We start from the raw sequence: 19,967 nt of genomic DNA, 5'->3' as shown, positions 1-19,967 counted from the left end.
CACTAATGGACCAGATAAAAATAATTTACCAATGCCATTTCTTGGGTTAATTTGTAGTTGTCTTAACATAGCCAGGATTTAATGAAAGGCACTTTAACCGGGCAGCGTGCTATTGACTAACCAAACCCTCTACTAAGCTTCAGGGGCCAGGGAAGGTCCCAAGTGCATACAATCCAGGCCCCTCCCACATGCCTACAATCCAGGCCCCTCCCACATGCCTACAATCCAGGCCCCTCCCACATGCCTACAATCCAGGCCCCTCCCACATGCCTACAATCCAGGCCCCTCCCACATGCCTACAATCCAGGCCCCTCCCACATGCCTACAATCCAGGCCCCTCCCACATGCCTACAATCCAGGCCCCTTGCCATCACAGATTGAAGGATAACTTGGGAAATTGGGAGGCCATCTTAAACTTTCAAAAAATAAAAAAGTAATGAATTCTGGCTGCTAGGATGGCCCCGACGGTGGGATTTGCCACCAAGTCTGTCAGCCTGAGATCAATCCATGGGACTCACAACATGGAAGTTAAGAACCAATTCCAAAGGACTGGAGAGATGATGGCTCAGCAGTTAAAAGCACTGACTGCTCTTCCAGAGGTCCTGAGTTCAAATCCCAGCAACCACGTGGTAGCTCACAACCATCTGTAATGAGATTGATGCCCTCTCCTGGTGTGCATGAAAACAGCTACAGTGTATTCATATAAATATAATAAACAAATCTTAGAGGAATAAAAGAAGTAAATTAATTTTAAAACCTTGAGACATCAATGAGTCAACAGACTATGGCTGCACAGTTTTGTTTTCCTCGATTGAAAAATCACTGGGGGGGTGGAAAGGAGCCGGGTGGTGGTGGCGCACACCTGTAATCCCAGCACTCTGGGAGGCAGAGGTAGGTGGATTTCTGAGTTCAAGGCCAGCCTGGTCTACAGAGTGAGTTTCAGGACAGCCAGGGCTACACAGAGAAACCCTGTCTCAAAAAAAAAAAAAAAAACACAAATCCAAAAAAACAAACAAATAAACAAACAAAAAACCCACAGGATGCTGAAGAGATGGCTCAGCAGGTTAAAAGCACTGACTGTACTTCTGAAGGTCCTGAGTTCAAATCCCAGCAACCACATGGTGGCTCACAACCATCTGTAATGAGATCTAATACCCTCTTCTGGAGTATCTGAAGACAGCTACAGTGTACTTACATATAATAAATAAATAAATCTTTAAAAAAAAAGAAAATCATAGAAGAATGCTAAATTACATTGTGTCTTTCTGAGAGATATATGCAATGTTTAAAACTGAGGAAGGCCGGGCGGTGGTGGCGCACACCTTTAATCTCAGCACTTGGGAGGCAGAGGCAGGTGGATTTCTGAGTTTGAGGCCAGCCTGGTCTACAGAGTGAGTTCCAGGTCAGCCAGAGCTACACAGAGAAATCCTGTCTTGAAAAAACAAAAAACAAACAAACAAAAACATACAAAAAAACTGAGGAAGGGTGGCATGGAGGCAGGATTACACTACAAAAACCTAGGCTATAAAATGCACTGATAGACACAGAAGAGGAAGTGAAATTAAACATTAAAATATTAATCGCTAGGCATTAAGGAAGACAATGCTCATGTTACACTGTATTTGTTGCAATGCAAGGGGAGAATTCAGGCCTGGAGCTGTAGCTTGGGGAGAGAGAGCTCATATATGATGTGCAGACAAGTAACAGATGTGAGTTTTCCACTGGCTGCACAGCTCCTGCTAGTCTGTCTGCCCCGAGTGTGTCCGTGGAGAGAGCAGAGGCTTCATCTCCCACAAGGACATGCCTACCTCTCCTCCTGTCCTGCTTACCACACAGCAAGTCAGCTGCTGGCCCTGGGACTAACCTCAGTGCCTTCTACACAGGATGCCCTGTGTTCCCTCCAGTGTTCATGAGCAAAACCTGCTGCTTGGTTCCTATTAGGCAAACAGTGGAGGAAACAGACGCTTGGGAACAGGCCACACTGACTTCAGAACTCCCTTAGGTATAGCATTGCTGACTTGCACTGACGGGAAACTTGAGTAGCCATTGGAGCACAACAGTCTTCTTGGACTTTCCAGTACTTAATAAAAGGCACCACACACACTTGGTAGTGACACGCATGCAGAGGAAAAGAAGTAATGGAATGAATGATACAGCAATTGCTATAATAAAATCAATAGGCCCGCGATGGCTCAGCAGGCAAGAGCACTGGCTGCTCTTGCAGAAGACCTGAGTGTGGTTCTTAATACACAGTGCCCCATAGCTCTCTCTGTTACTCCAGTTCCAAGGATCCAGCAGCGTCTCTTCTGGCCTCTGATGGCACCAGGCAAACGTGTGGCATAGAGACATTCATGCAGGCAAACATGCATACATATAAAAATAAATATTTAATTTCTATGTATGCATGCATATTTACATAGAACAAATTAATGTATTTAGATTTAACAAGTTAGTATTTAAAACTATTTCAACGCAGTTGGACTCTTCCAACAAAACAAGCCGGCTGTATTCATAAACCACCACAACTTTTGAAAAAAAAAAACAAAATAAACGTTGTTGTTTACTGCATTCATTTATTTGTGGGGAGGGGTGTGAGAAGATTGGCATGCGTGTAGAGGACAGCTTGCTCGAGTCCGGTCTCTCTGAGACAGAGGGATGGAACTCACATTGTAAGGCTCGATGGCATCTCCTTTACCCTCTGAGCAATCTCACCTACAACCTGCTATTTTCTTATTTCAGCAACTGCATGAGTATTCTCATTCGTAAAGAAGACTTAGTGTCTAAATAGTCTGAGTGTAAACTTCATGATTGTGTGTGAATTCCTGGGCAGGTCCTAGGTCCCTCTAAGCACCTCCACCAAATCCGCAGGAAAAATTCTAAAAATGCTTTAGGTAAAACAATCTGGGAAGAGAAATCTCAATTGAGAAGATGCCTCCACAAGAATGGCCCACAGGCTTATCTGTGGTGCTTTTCTTCATTGATAGAGGAGGACCCAGATCACTGTGGGCATCCTGTCCCTGATCCTGAGTTCTCTAAGAAAGCAGGCTGAGCAAGCCGTAAGCCATGTTCCTCACGGTCTTTTTGCTTCAGTTCCTGCCTCCAGCCAGGTTCGTGCCTTCTGCTCTGACTTCTCTGGATGATGGTCTACAACCTGTAAAGTTTGATCTGGCACTATGACAGCAACAGAAGGCAACCTGGGTTAAACCCGTAAGCCAGTAGAACCCTGTGCACCAAGCAGCAACTGGGCTGCACAGGGTGTGGCAGTGGCCTCTCACGCTGTGGTCCTTGACCCCGAAACTCGTGGAAACTTCTTTTTTTTTTTTTTTTTTTTTTTTTTTTTACAGTTTGTTAACCCGAGAGGAGGATCCTACAGGAGATGTGCAGAAGGCAGACACAGTTCGACTGGGATAAGCACTCTCCAGTGATTGCAGCCCCGCCCTTTAAGACACGCCCAGGCCAGACCCTGAGCCACGCCCCCAACGGACCCTTCCCCCCCCCCCCCCGAGCTGTGTCCTATCCAGAGCCCTCACCACAGGACATGCCCCGCCCAAAAGCGAACCACGCCCCACTTAAAGCGGGAGCCAAGCCTCAGGGAGCCTGACCCTTTCAGCCTTCCAAAGCCCAGCCTCTCCTCCTTAGCAACCGATAGGACTCTTTCACCTTAGCAACTACTACGACAGCTTCCACCATGGCTGAAGAGGAAGTTCCTGCGACGACCGAAAAAGTTCTGAAGATACAAAGAGTGTTCATAAACCATCTGGACACCTATAGCAGTGGAAACATAGGAAAGGTGAGCGGTGACCGGAGCCAAACTGGCCCTCAATCCTCGGTGTGTGTCCCCGGTCTCCTCAATCCTCCGTGTGTGTCCCCGGTCTACACAGCAAAGGCCTGCGTCTCTGGCTGTTAGGAGCCTGCCCGGGGGAAGATTCCAATCCTAGCACATCAGTGCCTCCAGGACCTGTCCCTAAACAGGCGCCTTCCTGGAAACCCAGGTGTTTTAATATGGTGAAAACGAGGCTCAAGAGAGGAAAGGGCTTGCGCAGAGCATTTAGGTATTAGGGGCGGGACCTGGAGCAGACAAAGTGTAAGTCCTGCCATTATGTCATCCATGAATCAACCATCTACCGTTTTTGGAAGCATCTGTTTTCTGCTAGGCACAATTTCTGATCAGGTCCCATTAAGCTTCCTTACCTCCAGGAGCGTTATGGAGATGACTTTGCAGGAGACCTTACTTGAGGCACAAGTATGAGGACCTGAGGTCTGGCCCCCATCATCCATGTAGAAACTGAGCACACGCATGCACGCGCGCGCACACACACACACACACACACGCACGCGATCCCAAGAGAGAACCTAGGAGATATCATTCTAAATTGTTCGTCAAAAGACAGCCATGTTTTAGGGTGTAGAGAGATGGATCATGGCTAAGAACATTGACTGCTCTTCCAAAAGACCCAGGTTCAATTCCCAGCACTCATATGGCAGTCCAGATTGTCTGTAACTCAAGTCCAAGATGATCCAATGCCTCTTTTGGCCCCTTGTATTCATATGCACATGGCATGCGCACATACACACACAAACACACATGCACACACACTCATACACATAAAAATAAATCTTGATGCCGGGCAGTGGTGGCGCATGCCTTTAACCCCAGCACTTGGGAGGCAGAGGCAGGTGGATTTTGAGGCCAGCCTGGTCTACAGAGTGAGTTCTAGGACAGCCAGGGCTACACAGAGAAACCCTATCTCAAAAAAAAAAAAAAAAAAAAAAACCAATAAATAAATTAATTAATGAATTAAAAAAAGTCTTGGCACACACCTGCAGAGGCCCTGTCATTGGGGGCTCTGGATTCCTTGGGATGAGGAATCTGCCGGCTTGTGGGACATCCAGGGTGATGAGGTACCCTTGCTGCACTGATAATGAAGTAGCAGAGGGGATTAGCCCTCAGGCTTCCTGCCTCTCTAGATGGTCAAAAATGAGTCTGTGGAAACAAACCCCCTAGTGACTCATTAAAGCAAGTCGCCAGATGACCAGTTGTGGCACAATTAAACTCTGGCATGGATCACCGAGAGGCGGGGGCCTGCGGGACGGCTACACAACTGTAGCCCTGACACAACTGTAGCCCTGGAACAGGCAGAAAGGGATGCAAATGGAAATGTGTGCTTTCCACCTGACAGGAAGCTTTCATCCGAGCGAGCGAGCGAGCGAGCGAGCGAGCAAGCAACCTTCAAATGTAAGGATACAGAAGAGAGGTGTGGAGACACCCAGAGGCAGCTCTCTTCACAACTGAACATATACTTTATCAAGTGCTGGCTTTTCCTTTTTCTTTCTTTTCTTTTTCCGACGGTTTCATTTTGTTCTCTTTCGATCTTGGTCGTCCTGGTTCCATAATGGCTTCTGTTTTTTCTTAATGGACACTAGACTGAGATACAAGTTCTACTTTACAGATTGAGTCTTTAAAGATAAATAAATAAATAAATTTTAGTGCTATTTTATTATTCAGTAAGAGCGGCTACTGGCCGCAGGTGTCCTCTGAACACTTCACTGTGTCTAGTCCCCAAGGACAAGCACTGTAAACAAAAGTAAATGCAATTGAATTCTAGAGACCAGTGCTGGACAAAAGAAGACTGCAATCCCGCAGTGCCAGCATTCAAAACCTGAGGCTAGGGGCTGGAGAGACGGCTCGGCAGTTAAGAGCACTAGCTGCTCTTCCAGAAGTCCTGAGTTCAATTCCCAGCAACCATATGGTGGCTCACAGCCTTCTGCAATGGGATCCGATACCCTCTTGTGGTGTGTCTGAAGATAGTGACAGTGTATTCATATATAAAATTAATAATTCCTTTAAAAAAATCCCTGAGGCTAGCCTGAGCTACATTGTGAGAAATTGTCTAAAAAAAAGTAAGGAGTAATTAGCTCATCAGTTTTTAGAGTCTGGAAAACATCTCAGTGGTAGAGCATTTGCTAGCATATGAGAAGCTCTGTGCTTAATGCACACCATAACTAATAATTTATATTGATTCCATATTATACTGATAAATAATATGTTTGGATTTATTAGATCAAATAGAATATTTAGGGCTAACAGTTGTGGTAGTGATCTTGGCTAGCACATGCAAGGAACTACATTTGATCCCCAGTACTAAAATAAAGCTTTAAAATTAATGTCATCAGTTTTTCATTATTCAGATGTAAGCTGGGGATATAGCTGAGCCAGCAGCGTGCTGCTGCCTACCAGGCACAAAACAGATATGGTGGTGTGTGACTGTGATCCTGGCAAGCACGAGGTGGAGGCAGGGGCATTAGGACTTGAGGTCATCTTCGGCTACATAGCAAGTTCAAGTCCAGCCTAAAATGAGATGTTGCTGAGAGAGAGAGAGAGAGAGAGAGAGAGAGGAAAGGAAGAGAGAAAGAAAGAAAGAAAGAAAGAAAGAAAGAGAGAGAGAGAGAGAGAGAGAGAAAGAAAGAAAGAAAGAAAGAAAGAAAGAAAGAAAGAAAGAAAGAAAGAAAGAAAGAAAGAAGAAAGAAAGAAGAAAGAAAACGGGGTGGAGTAAAAGATAAGAAAACTGATTTTTTTTCTTTTTATGTTGTTTTTGAGACAGGGTTGCTCTATGTAGCCCTGGCTGTCTTGGAACTCTCTCTATAGACCAGGCTGGCCCCAAACTCAGGGATCTACCTGTCTCTGCCTCCTGAGTGCTGGGATTAAGGGTGTGTACCACCATCCCAGCTGACAAAATGATTTTAAATCACCTCGGGGGCTCGTATATAAGGCACATCTGTGTTCCAACTGAACAAGACAAACATTTGCACCAGAGCCCAGCTCTGCCTACTGCTAAAGCAAGCAGTTGCTGACCCTCTCTCCATCTGTGTCACCGGCTATTCAATGTCCTCTCATATGTAGCCACTGTCCTGTGTTGTGGGGCATCATCATATCAACCTTGCTGTGATGCACAGGGCTTATGCTCAGCCTATGGGGTCTGCGGGAAAGGCAAGAGCCAGAACCATCGTTCACTGGAATGAGTTTCCCTTGGACAATCCTCTGCTTAGCCCCAGGGACACGCCTGCTGTCTTGCAGTTCCTGGCTAACTGTGTCGCTGGGGCTTCACTGGAGGAGATTGGAGAAGAGGAGGAGGAGGAGGATGAGACGAAGTCAGCTGCAGCTCCAGAAGCTCCCACCGCAAAGGTGAAGGAAGGCACCTTCCAGATCGTGGGCACCTTGGCCAAGCCAGAGAGCGGCAGGCCGGACTTCGCTGTGGAGACATACTCGGTAAGCTACCGTGGCTTTCCCTGGGACTTGACAAGGACAGGGCCCCTTTGGTTGGCAGCCCTTTAGCAGTCTGCTCCATGATGGGACATGGGAAATATCTGTTCTTAAGTAATTTATTTATTTGTATTTTATGTACATGGGTGGTTTTTTGTTTTGTTTTATTTTGTTTTGTTTTTTTGACTGCCTGTATGTCTGTGTGAGGGTGTCGAATCTCCTGGAACAGGAGCCACAGACAGTTGTGAGCTGCCATGTGGTTGCTGGGAATTGAACCTGGGGCCTCTGGAAGAGCAGCCAGTGCTCTTAACCACTGAGCCATCTCTCCAGGTGCACCATCTTTCTTCCTTTCCTTTCCTTTCCTTTCCTTTCCTTTCCTTTCCTTTCCTTTCCTTTCCTTTCCTTTCCTTTCCTTTCCTTTCCTTTCCTTTCTTTCTTTTTTCTAATCTTTGTTTTTCACCCTTGTGCACAAATGTAGGCGTGCATGCCACAGTGGGCATGCAGAAGTCGGAAGAGCTGGTCTTTGCCTGGCACTAGGTGTCAGGCAGGGTGGCTTTGAGGGGTTTTGCTGCCTATACCAGGCGAGCTGGTCCACGCGCTCCCACGCTCCCAGGGTTCTTCTACCCCCCCCCCCCCCCATCTCTCCATGCTACCGCGTACATCTCTATGCACACTGCTGCAAACTGCCGCAAGCCAAGCAGCTCAGCATGGGTGCTTGGGGTCAGAACACAGGCCTCACTATTGTGCAAGCGCTTCACTTTCTGGGCCATCTCCCCAGCCCAGGACACACCTTCCACACCTTCCTACTCTGACAGAGGATACCACAATGTCTCCACTTTAAATTTGGGGCCAAAGCAAGGAATTTAAATGAGGAATTCTTGGAAGAGATTGCTGTAGTCTTTACCTCCAAACTCATAAAAAAATCTCTCTGTGGAGGCCCTGTGAATATACCTTACAGGAAGGAGGAATAGTGTGGGGGTAATGAGCTCCTGGGGACTTAATGCCTTGTATCTCTCTGCCTATGGAGCAGCTGTGCAAACTTCGCCTGACAAATTGAACCCTGTCCTCACTGGGAGACATTTTTGTACCCCTAGAAGAGGTGCTTTCTCTCCCAGGGTAACCTCTCTGTCTACTTGGATCTGTCCTCTCTGAACCCTCTGTAGATCTCTGTGCACCCAATAACCTGTCCACGCCTGAAAATTTAACTCATTAGCCTACTGTGCTGGCTAGTTTTATATCAAACTAGAATCATCTGAAAGGAGGGAACCTTAATAGAGAAGATGCCACCATAAGATCCCAGCCGTAGGGCATTTTCTAAATTAGTGATTGATGGGGGGAGGGCCCAGCCTAGTGTGGGTGGTTTCATCCCTGGGCTGCTGGTTCTTCTGGGTTCTGTAAGAAAGCAGAGTGAGGAAAGCCACGGATAATAAGCCAGCAAGTGACATTCCCCTCCACGGCCTCTGCATCCACTCCTGCCTTCAGGTTTCTGCCCTGTTTGAGTTCCTGTCCTGGCTTCTTTCAATGCTAGGCTACAATGTGGAAGTGTAAGCCAAATGAGCCCTTTCCTCCCTAACTTTCTTTTGGTTGTGGTGTTTCACCACAGCAGCAGAGACCCTGACTAAGATGTCTACATCAATTACAAACAAAAAGTGAGAAAGGTGTTACTGAGATCTGTCCCGCAGCTGGTCCTGGTGGCTCATACCTGTACTCCAGCACTTAGGGGGTAAAACCAGAAGAATGCCACGTACAGGTTCCCTCAGTACAAATGGTGTACCAGCCAGCATCTGAGAGCCAAGTGTTCTACTATGTGAGGCCATGTAGCCATCTGAAATTCAAAGACACTGTCTTCAAGTAAGGCTGCAGACTGAAATACTAGGAATTAGGAGGTCAACACATACGTGGTAGTTTGAATGAGAATGGCCCCCCATAGGCTGATGTATTTGAATGCTTGGTTCCTAGTTGGTAGAACTGTTTGGGAAGGATTAGGGGGTGTGGCTTTGTCAAAGAAGGCATGCCGCTGGGTGTGCCTGGGCTTTGAGGTTTCAAAAGCCCACACTGGTCCAGTCTCTCTCTCTCTCTCCCTTTTCCTCTCCCTCTCCCTCTCCCTCTCCCTCTCCCTCTCCCTCTCCCTCTCCTTCTCCCTCTCCTTCTCCCTCTCCCTCTCCTCTCCTCTCCCTCTCCCTCTCCCTCTTCCTCTCCCTTCCCCCCTCCCCCCTCTCTCTCCCCCTCCACCTCCTGCTTGTGGATCAAACATAGGCTGTCAGCTATTGCTCCAGTGCCACGCCCGCCTGCCTATTGCTGTGCCCCCCCCCCCATCATGATGGCCAAGGGCTTTAACATTCTGAAACTCTAAGCAAGCCCCCAACGAAAAGCTTTCTTTTATCAGTTGCCGTGGTCGTGGCCTCTCTTCACAGCAGTAGAACACTGACTAAGACAACAGCCCGCGTTATCAGCCTTTTAGAGGGTCTTTTCTGTAATGAATGTACAAGCGGGAGAACACAAGGTGAGCATCAAGGCAGAGAAGGGAGCTATGACTCTACAAGGCCACACAGCTGCAGCCGCTGCCAGCTGTAAGAGTAACTCTCATACACCGCCATAACTCATCTCAGAGCCATACTTGGTCACCTAGCCTAGCCCTAGAAGCTTCTAACCTCCTTACAGTCAGTCTTACCCAGGGCTAGAATATTTTCAGCCTCTGAGATTTAGTGCTGAATAAGCTCACCCTTTCTGAACTCTAACTGGCTGGTTCGACCCAGCTGTTCTGGCTCAAAGTCCTCCCCAAAATGAGTCAGTCAGACTAGCTTCTTGGCTTCATACTAACTCTTTTTTTTTGAAGAGTTATTTATTTTATGTATATGAGTGCACTGTAGCTGTACAGATGGTTGTGAGCCACCATGTTGCAGGGGAGGGTTGCTGGGATTTGAACTCAGAACCTTCAGAAAAGCAGTCAGTGCTCATAACTGCTGAGCCATCTCTCCAGCCCTCATACTAACTTTTGCAATGTGTTCTTCTGGCTCCTCATTCTCTGGCTCTTTCTGTCTTCACCTGTGTCTAGCTTGTTCTCTCTCTCTCTCTCTCTCTCTCTCTCTCTCTCTCTCTCTCTCTCTCTCTCCCTCTCTTCCCCTCCCCCCCCCCCACTCTCTTGCACTGCTCCCTTAAGTAGCTTCCATTTCCTCTCCTCATGAGAGCTGGGCGTGTCCTATTCTGTCAAATCTTTCTCTGATTCATCACTTTGTCTGCCACTCCATTAAACTTCACTTTGAAACATGGGTGCTTCCTTCTGCAAACTAACTTTACCTTAAAGGTGTGCACTAAGGGAGTGTCTGTATTCCAGCCAGAGGGGTTAAAGCTGTGTGCTAAGAGCTGAGACACACAACTCGAAAACAGTTGGCTTTTTTTTTTTTTTCTTTCAACAAATAGCATAATCTCAGGGTTTTTTAGTGTGACCAAGTATCACTTATCACTCCCTGGGAGCTAAAAAGGAAGAAAGAAACCAAACACGCTTAGTACACCCTGGCTTTGGACTTTGTCCCCTACATGGTAGTAATGCAAGTGTTCTTTAAGACACTACAGAGTGAGTTCCAGGACAGCCAGCTCTACACAGAGAAACCCTGTGTCAAAAAAAAAAAAAAAAAAAAAAAAAAAAAAAGACACTCAGGGTCTCAAACTTTGTTATAGTCACCTAAGCAAATTTAGGATAGGTGAACTCCAGAGGACCTAAAGGGTCTGGAGTAACACGTACACATGCATACCTGTGTGGGGAAACTGGAAGACAGCGTTGGGTGTCTTCTTCAGGAACGTTGTCTTCCTCCTCTGAGACAGTCTCTCACTGGCCTGCTGCTCACCCCATAGGCTGGGCTGGCTCATGAGGGAGCCCCAAGGATCCCCCCACTTCCTCCTCCTCAGCTTGACAAGTGGGAGCCACCACCATCGAGGCCAGCATTGCCTTTTTATCTAAGTTTGGAGGTCAGAACTCAGGTCTTCCTTCTTGCAAGGCACGTGTCTTACTCACGGAGCTGTCTCCCCAGCCCCCGTTTTGCAATTTCTAAAAGAGCTGCGATTTCAGCTGAATAGAAGTACTTCTGCAAACGCTCCCTGCGGGGCTCTCCCAGGGTAGAGGTTATGGGGGCTGCGCAGATTCCCTTGTTGACTTGATGCAGACGGACGGTCGCTTTTCTTCTCAGGGCATCTCCCGGGAAGACCTGCTCTCGCATCTCATGGAGTGCGATGTTGTCATCTACAACATCACGGAGAGTGTGCAGCAAGTGGAGGAGGCCTTGTGGGCAGTCTCCGGTCAGTGAGCTGTAAGGAACATTGTATAGCTACCTAGGGGTAGAAAGCGCTCAGCGCTCAGCGCTCATCCTGGAGCTGCAATCTGAGTCCCTGGTTAACTCTTTATAATCACAAGGGGCACTGTTTACAGCTGCTTTGAGAGTCCCCAGAAGAACTGGTCTGAGAAGTGCCTAAAGTTCAAAATGTGTGCTAATGAACACACATGGGGGTAGAGACCCAAGGGTCTCCTGGGGTGTTTTGTTTTGCTTGTTTGCTTGGTGTCTTGAGATGGGGGGGAGTCTAACTGTGTAGCTCTGCCTCTGTGATGATTTGTATATGCATGGCTCAGGGAGTGGCACTATTTGGAGGTATGGCCGGGTGTGTGTGTGTGTGTGTGTACCCACAGAGGCCAGAAGAGGGCCAGAACTGGAGTTCCAGGAAGTTGTTAGCCACTGATGTAGGCACTACAGGAATTGAACTCAGGGCTTCTCCAAGAATAGCACATGTTCTTAACCAACTGCTGAGCCATCTCATCCAGCAAGATGTGGTACTTACTCAGGATGCTGAGGAAGGAGGCTTGAGACCCTGAAACCAAGCTGCCTGTGCAACAAAACTGTCAAAAAAAAAATAGCAAAAAAGACAGGAAGGGAAGAAGGAAGGAGAGGGATTGACAGAAGGAAAGACTACAGCGCTGGAGATACAGCTCAAATGACTGCTTGCTGATCAGGAGTTCAGTCCCCAGCAGTACACAAACCGGGCACACCCTTAACCCAGCACCTGGAGGGTGCAGACAGAGTCAGACATTTAAGGTCATCCTTTGCTACGTAGCTAGTTGGAGGCTAGACTACAGGTCAGGAAAATAGAGGGAAAAAAGAGAAACAATCCTCTATAACACACAGTACTCTTTGCCAACACTTCATTAGTTAGAAATGGTGCAGAATTCTCCCTTTCCGTGTTTCCTGGGTGTCGTGGGAGGAAAGCAGATGGCGCGGGAGAGAGGAATGAACTTCGGCCTCGAGGGGAACACAGCTGCATCCAAGAGGGGGGGCAGGCAGAAGGCATGCAGCCTATTATAAGCGTCCCACATTCTTAGAAAGGTGACCCAGTTAGAGCCCTAGACGTGTGACACACATTCACAAAAGAGGCCAAAGTGAGCGCAGCGGAGAGGAGAAGTTAAAAGAGCAAAGTGGGGCAGATTTCCTTAGTAGAGTTAAAAACAAACGTCAGAGAAACATCTGAAGTTGCTTCAGCATCGAAGCAGGCTGTGGTGTCCCCAGGCTTAGTTCAGCCCTGCTTCCCGATCCGAGGGCGGGTCCCTGTGTCCCCCCAGTGAGGACGCCCACACCACTGTGTGGAATCCCCTATCAAGACTGAAATACACTTGATGCTCAGAGCGCCAGGACCCTCTGACCTCACTCTGTAAACACCTCAGTAAGGTCAAGCATCAGTAAGACTATCCTGGTGTTGCAGTAAGCCCTGACTCTGGGAGGCTCTGCCTGGCCTGTGACAGAATCTTCTGTTGGGGACAGTGGCAAACAACTGTCCTTGTGCATGTCTGTTCTACACGCTCAACACACCTTGTTCATAAGCTGCATTCCACCTTGCCTGTCCTCTCTACCATAGCCTTTGGGCCCCCCAAGGTAGAGCCCCTACCCCACCCCCACCACCCTCCAAGCTGGCTTCAGTGTAAAGGGAAGATACATCCTAAATTACCTCCACACTGGAAGCCCGAGCTAGGCAGAAATGCCCTCTGTGAAACCCAAGGACTTTACCTTCTGACAAGCCATCTCTCGCAGAGATCCCACATTCATTATAGGGCTGCTCACAACCACCTATAAATCCAGCTCCAGAGAGATCTGACCCCTCTGAGGACTGCTAGCCCCTGAAGTCATACAAGTATACACACACACACACACACACACACACACACACTAAATGGGAATGAACATGTTTAAAACTAGGCAAAAGAAAAGAAAGAAAGAAAGAAAGAGAGAGAGAGAGAGAGAGAGAGAGAGAAAGAAAGAAAGAAAGAAAGAAAGAAAGAAAGAAAGAAGGAAAGAAAGAAAGCGAAAGGAAAGGAAAGGAAAGGAAGAAAAAAAAAGAGAAAAAGGGGGGGAAAGCTCTTACATAGATACCAATGTCTAAATGGCTGCTCTGGCTTTTTTTTTTTTTTTTTTTTTTTTTTTTTTTGACCCTGCAGCACTGAATGAAGAAGTCAGCCATTTTGAAAAACGAAAGGTGTTCATTTTGTTGTCAACAGTGATGACGTGGGCGAGATCCAAACCCCTGGACCCTGTGAGTAGATCTCGAGTGAGCTGGGTATCCTTGTGCTCCTGAACCCCACCCTATCTCATGCAGTCCACAGAGTTCTTCAACCCTAGGCCATGGTGGGGTCTGGGAGTCGCCACACAATCCAATCCCAGTAAAGCAAGAATAATTTACTGGGTCCGCACCATAATCCTGGACGTCCAGGTCCACAAGAAGGAAAAACCTGTGACGCCAATCTGTCCTCAGGGCAGGCTTTTTTTGTTTAAAGATTAATTTATTTTTATGTATATGAGTACACTGTAACTGTCTTCAGACACACCAGAAGAGGGCATCAGATCCCATTATCCCATTAATTCCCATTGTGAGCCACCATGTGGCTGCTGGGAATTGAACTCAGGATCTCTGGAAGAGCAGTCAGTGCTCTTAACCACTGAGCCATCTCTCCAGGCCCCTAGGGCAGGCTTTTTATAGGAAAAAACAGGTTCAAAAGTTCAAGACAAGCAGTGGGATGGTACACCATTTTTAGTAACTAGACAGTACTGTCAGCTAACCTTTAAGCTGATTGATCCTGAGGGAGGAAAGGAGGGCAGTGAACACGTGCCAAACGGGAATTTCAGAACATTGAGATAACAGGGTACCAGTAATTCAACCATAACATTTTGACTTTTTTTCCCCTCAAAGATTTATTTTATTTTATTCATTTATTTATTTATTTATTTATTTATTTATTTATTTATTTTTGGTTTTTCGAGACAGGGTTTCTCTGTGTAGCCCAGGCTGTCCTGGAACTCACTCTGTAGACCAGGCTGGCCTCAAACTCAGAAATCTATCTGCCTCTGCCTCCCAAGTGCTCGGATTAAAGGCGTGCACCACCACTGCCTGGCCTCAAAGATTTATTTATTTATTATATGTAAGTACACTGTAGTTGTCTTCAGACACTCCAGAAGAGGGAGTCAGATCTCATTATGGATAGTTGTGAGCCACCATGTGGGTGCTGAGATTTGAACTCAGGACCTTCAGAAGAACAGTCAGTGCTCTTAACCACTGAGCCATCTTTCCAGCCCCATATTTTGGCTTCTGAGTGGCATTCTTTAGTGTCAGTTGAAGTACTAACTATGAACTTAATTTCACCTTGTGAGGAGCATGGAGTCTGAATACAAAATGGCTGCAGTTAATGTTAAAAGGAGCGGACTCAACTATTCAAATCTAGGGGGGGTTATTATTTTACACACCACCAAAGCATGGTGAGGTTTGTGTGTTTGCTGTTTTGCTTCCTGAAACAGCATCTCGCATTGTCCAGGCTGCCTGAGACTCACTATATAGACAGGGACGGCTTTAACCTCAGATCCTTCTATCCCTGTGCCCAATGATGTGCTAAGGATCGAACCCAGGGCTTGACAAGCACCGTGTATGCTAGACAAGGACTCTGCCAAAGAGCCGCATTCCTGGCAATGGCCACCAAGAAGTTTAAGTTGCCTCCTTACAGACAGTGGCACTACTTAACAAAGCTTTGGCCAAGGCCTGACCATATATGTGATAAGGATCTAAGAAGGTTATTTCATTGGTTACTTTTTCATTGTTGTGATAGATCATCTGACAAAGGCAGGTGGAGAAAGGTTTGTTTGTTTGTTTGTTTGTTTTTGAGATAGGGTCTCACTAGGTACCCTGGCTGGCCTGGAACTCACTATGTAGACCAATCGCTAAACTCACGGAGATCTGTCTGCCTCTGCTTCCCTAGTACTAGGATAAAGGGTGTGTGCCTCCACAGGACGAAAAGGTTTGTCTTGTCTCCCTGAAGGGATTTGGGTCATCTTGGGGGAGAAAATGGGGCCAAGGGAGTGGTGGTTGGTCACACCAAGCCTGCCTGCCTGCCTGCCCTCAGTGAGGAAGCAGAGAGGAGAGCAGAGGTTCAGCTCTTCCTTCTCTCATTCCATTCAGCCAGGGACCCCAAGCTGGTGGCTCCTCCTTCCTCAAGTAGTTCCCAGGCACGCACGCCCCGCCCTGGCATGCCCAGGCATGCCCAGGCACGCATGCCCTGCCCTGGCAGTATCTCTCCTAGAAGACTCCAAATACTAGTTGACAGTGAACTGACTGACCTTTATGGTTAGTTACCGCCTTATGACAACGCAGCCTTCCTGAAGTCCCAGCGCAGTGTATTCCCTGAGTGTCTGTGTGACGCCAGCAGACGGCGCCAATCTACCACAGCTTCTTCCAGTGCTGCCTCTTTGTGGTTATCATTCTCTGCTGCTCCAGAGCCCTGTGACTGTGTGATATTAGCATCTCTTCAAGAGTCATCAGATGGTACGATCAGTCTAAAGTGATGGGGACATTTTAGAGTTGAACACATACACACACACACACACACACACACACACACCGGGGAAAACACCACCAACTCAACTCGAATTATAATTTGTTGAGTTCATTGATACTGCTAGCGGGATGGTGATCTCTGAGCCAAATAAGAGGTTGCCATGCAAAGTGGGCTGAGGGAAGAAGGACTTTTAAATGCAAAGCTCACAAAAAGACCTCGAGAGTCTGCACAAGCAAGCCAGGAGCTTGCTGTGAGCTGCTGCTGAGAGTAGGATGTCACGGTAACCTCAAAACAGTCCTTGAATGTCTGCCTAAGCAGGTCACGGAAGCAAACAAAGAAACAAGGAGCAGTCATTCTGTAACAAAGCAGATGGTAGGCTGTATATATCAGGGGGGAGTGGCACTCTGTCAGGGTTGCTGGGAACGTGCCTCTGGGGACTTGAAACCAAGACAAAAGGTTATTAGGGACCAAGATGGATGACTAGTATAAAATGGGGTTTCCTTAGCCATCGCGACAATGCAAAGGGTGCTTCCTGGCTCTCCTTAGCGGTAAGTTATTGATTACAAGATACATTTTTCTAGCCGTTTCCAGCCATGCTGAATTCGGGGCTCTGGTATGCAGCAGGCACCTACACTTATGAACCATCTTGCTAGCCCCTGTTTGTTTTTAAGTCTAGCTGTGTTCTGTGGGCCAGCAAAGAACGCAGAGATGACACTAACTCGGCCAAAACCTCAGAACAAGGATGACTGACAGGTTCTAGTTGTCACAAACAATCAGTAGCTAGCCGGGAGCCCACACGAGTTCACAAGGCTGTGGACCAGTGTGAAAGGTCATCTGCGGGCTTGGCTCAGGGGTCCACAATGACAGTCCCACCTCTCACATCCCCTCCAGTGAAAGGTGGAGTCAAAGCAAACTAGCTCTGGACACACTCTGGAGTCAGGAGGGAGAGGGACATTTCAAGCCTAAGACTTCTAGGCTAGCCCATGAAACACAGTGAGACTTTGTCATTGCTGTCATCTGTCTCAGTTTGTGTTTTTATGTAAAACACACCTCATGTGCTGTTTGTTGTTGATGTAACCAAATTTAAGGACTAAAGGAGAATAGCCCAGAAACCTGTAGCAAAGGTTCACAGTGCAGAGCCAGGTCTCTATCCCTCCAGGAACCTTAAAGGCAAAGACTGAATCGACAACCCTGACTGGTTTTCAGTTACAGGCTACCATGCAGCTGGCTACATGGGGACCGGTCCCCTTTCTTTAGTGAAAACCTGTAGCCAGGGTACCTTTCGACCCACCTTGTAAAACACGGACATTTATGCTGCAGACGCAGGGACTAGCAATGGTGTAAGCCTAGAACAGTCCTAGCGGGCAGACTGGTCACGTTAGCCAGGGCCGCAGAGCTCCAAGGCTCCATCCTTCCTGTGATAGCATCCACAGCAGGCAGCAGCCACCATTGTCCGGGAAGCTGGCAGCTGAACCGTGGGCTAGAAAGATGGATGCGTCTAGATCATTCTCTTTCCAGACTCAGTGTGAGTTTAATTGCTAAGGTTAGCAACTAAAAGTGCGTGCAAGAGCAGTCAGCTCAGCTTAAACTTCCGGTAAGTAGTGACTAAGTTTTAGCACAAATATTCTTTCAGAGCACATGATGTGAAAAGTGTATTCATCTACTTATTGTCCTATTTAATTCTTCTTAATCTGGCAACCCTGTCTATGGGTTAGATATGCAGCTGTAAAAGAACAGCCAATTGTGTGATATGTAATTTGTCCAGGATATGCCACTTCTGCAAAATGATGGAGTAGCTACAGTTTCCTTCACAAACTAATTTTCTGTCTTTCTGCTAAGCGAATCCCCAGTACTGGGGTTGCCCCAGCCCCACCCCATCTATCCATCCATCCACCGTCCATCCATCCATCCATCTGCCCGTTTGTCAACCAAAGCTCTTAATTCATCTTTGAAAGTGTACCACCAGCCCATCTAGTAATCGTATCCATGGCAACTGTCTAGCCCCAGGCTCTGCTATCAGTTCCCCCCCAATCGAGAAAACTGCTGGATGACTGTTGCCGGCTGTGGATTCCTTCTAGGGGTGGGTTTATCTTCTCTGCCAATCAAAGCATTAAAGGGAAGAAAGAAGTGTTGCTAGAAATCTCAGAGTCCCAACGGAGCCACCATAGGACACCACTGGGAAATGGGGCTCCCTGTTGGGGCTCATTAATAAAAGAATCTCTGAGCCTGCACAAATGGAAGCATGAGGGCAGCTTATCAGTTTAAAAGGAAATAACCCAGGGCGGGCAAACGCTAAGGCTCAGAGCTGCCTAGAAGGGAAGAACGATAAAGAAAGGGGGTAAAGCCGGGTGGCTGGAGCGGAGGTGGCATGGGAGGTGGCATGGCGGGTGTTAGCAACTGCCTGGTGGTGAGTGGGGAGGAGAGTCTCAGAAACTCAGCACGGAAGCCTAAGCAGCGACTGAGGAACTTTGACAGCATCCGAACGTTCTGGCCAGTATCTGAAGGAAGAGAAGAAAAAGAAATAGCAGTAGATCCAGGTGGCGGCCGAGGCTCTGGCGACTGCGCTAGAGGACTGACCGGCACTCTGGAAAGGAAAAGCTCCTTATCTCAAGCTGAACCCACCTTCCTAGGCCCCTAGACGTGACACCAGACCTGTCCCATCCGGCTAATCCTTAAGGAGGTGTGTGTTACGTCAAGTCGAGATACAAACTAATCTGAAAAGAGGGAGCCTCAGATGAGAAGATGCCAGTGTAAGATCCAGCTGAAGGTATTTTCTTAACTAGTGATTGGTGGCCAGGGACCAGCCCACCGTGGGTGGGCCAGTGGTCCTGGGTTTTGTAAGATAACAGGCTTCAAAGGCCTGTTAGCAGCACCCCTCCATGGCTTCTGCATCAGGTTTCTGCCCTGTTTGAGTTCCTGTCCTGACTTCCTTCGATGATGAACAGAAATATGGAAGTATAAGCCAAATAAGCTTTTTCTCCCCCACTTGTTCCCCCCTCCCCCATCATGTTCTGCCTCAGCAATAGAAACCCTAGGATGGGCGAGGAGGACAATCTATCGTCTAGTGGTAGCTTCCATTCTTTACTTTCTCCCTTCCTTCCTGTGGTCCATGACAACCTTTCTAAAATGTAGTTCAGATTGTGCTATGGCTCCTTAAAAGGCGTGTCAGTCCTGGCTGGGGCACGGCTCGGTGGGCAAAGATGCTCACAGGGGCTCCCCACTCTAAATCCCCAGAACCCCACTAAAGTCAATCATGTAGCATGAATGGCTATCTTCTCAGAGCTCCGATGTAGACAAGGACATCCCTGGAGGCTTGAGGGCCAGCCGGCTCAGATGCTCGCTAACCAAAACCCAAAGAGACCCTCTCTCAAAGGAGGAGGACAGTGAGGACTGACACCCAGGATTGTCTCTCAGCCTGCACACACAGGCCATGGCCGCAAGCACCTGCATGTCCGCAGGCACCTGTGAGCCACCCATCAGAATCATCTTCACGCCTCAGCATGGCCCACCGCCCTGAGCATCTGCCTGCTGCCGTCTTCCTCTTCTTCCGGTTCCCACCGTGGCTCCAGTCATTTGGAGCAGGACCTCCCAGAGCCCAAAATGGCCCAGATTCCCTCTGCAGCCCAGGATGGCTCTGAATCCCTGATCCTCTTGTCTTTGCCTCTCCAGTGCTGAGATTCTGACACCTGGCCCTTTTCTTCCATTTTATAATCCACTTGAAATCCACTGTGACAAGATCTCATCTCCTTGACTACAGCCTATATTTTCCTCACAGAATTGATTTTTAAAGTCAAGAGCATATCTTCCACTATGCTGAGAGATGCCTGTGAGAGAATATCTCCTCTTTTTTCT

At 47.8% G+C, this 19,967-nt stretch overlaps 1 protein-coding gene across 1 annotated transcript in view; it reads left to right on the top strand.

The window, feature by feature from the left end:
* Positions 1 to 3,624: 3,624 nt before the first annotated feature.
* Positions 3,625 to 19,967, top strand: part of Ak7 (adenylate kinase 7) — a 66,061-nt gene continuing 49,718 nt past the window's right edge. The window contains exons 1-4 of the mRNA XM_052186686.1: positions 3,625 to 3,790; positions 7,076 to 7,267; positions 11,446 to 11,554; positions 13,734 to 13,828. Coding sequence (XP_052042646.1) covers positions 3,689 to 3,790; positions 7,076 to 7,267; positions 11,446 to 11,554; positions 13,734 to 13,828 — 498 coding nt within the window. The 5' untranslated portion in view covers positions 3,625 to 3,688. The remainder of the gene's footprint in view (positions 3,791 to 7,075; positions 7,268 to 11,445; positions 11,555 to 13,733; positions 13,829 to 19,967) is intronic.

The sequence above is a fragment of the Apodemus sylvaticus genome, chromosome 6 (genome assembly GCF_947179515.1).
Source record: "Apodemus sylvaticus chromosome 6, mApoSyl1.1, whole genome shotgun sequence".
Taxonomy (NCBI): domain Eukaryota; kingdom Metazoa; phylum Chordata; class Mammalia; order Rodentia; family Muridae; genus Apodemus; species Apodemus sylvaticus.
This window is presented reverse-complemented; position numbering and strand designations above follow the sequence as displayed.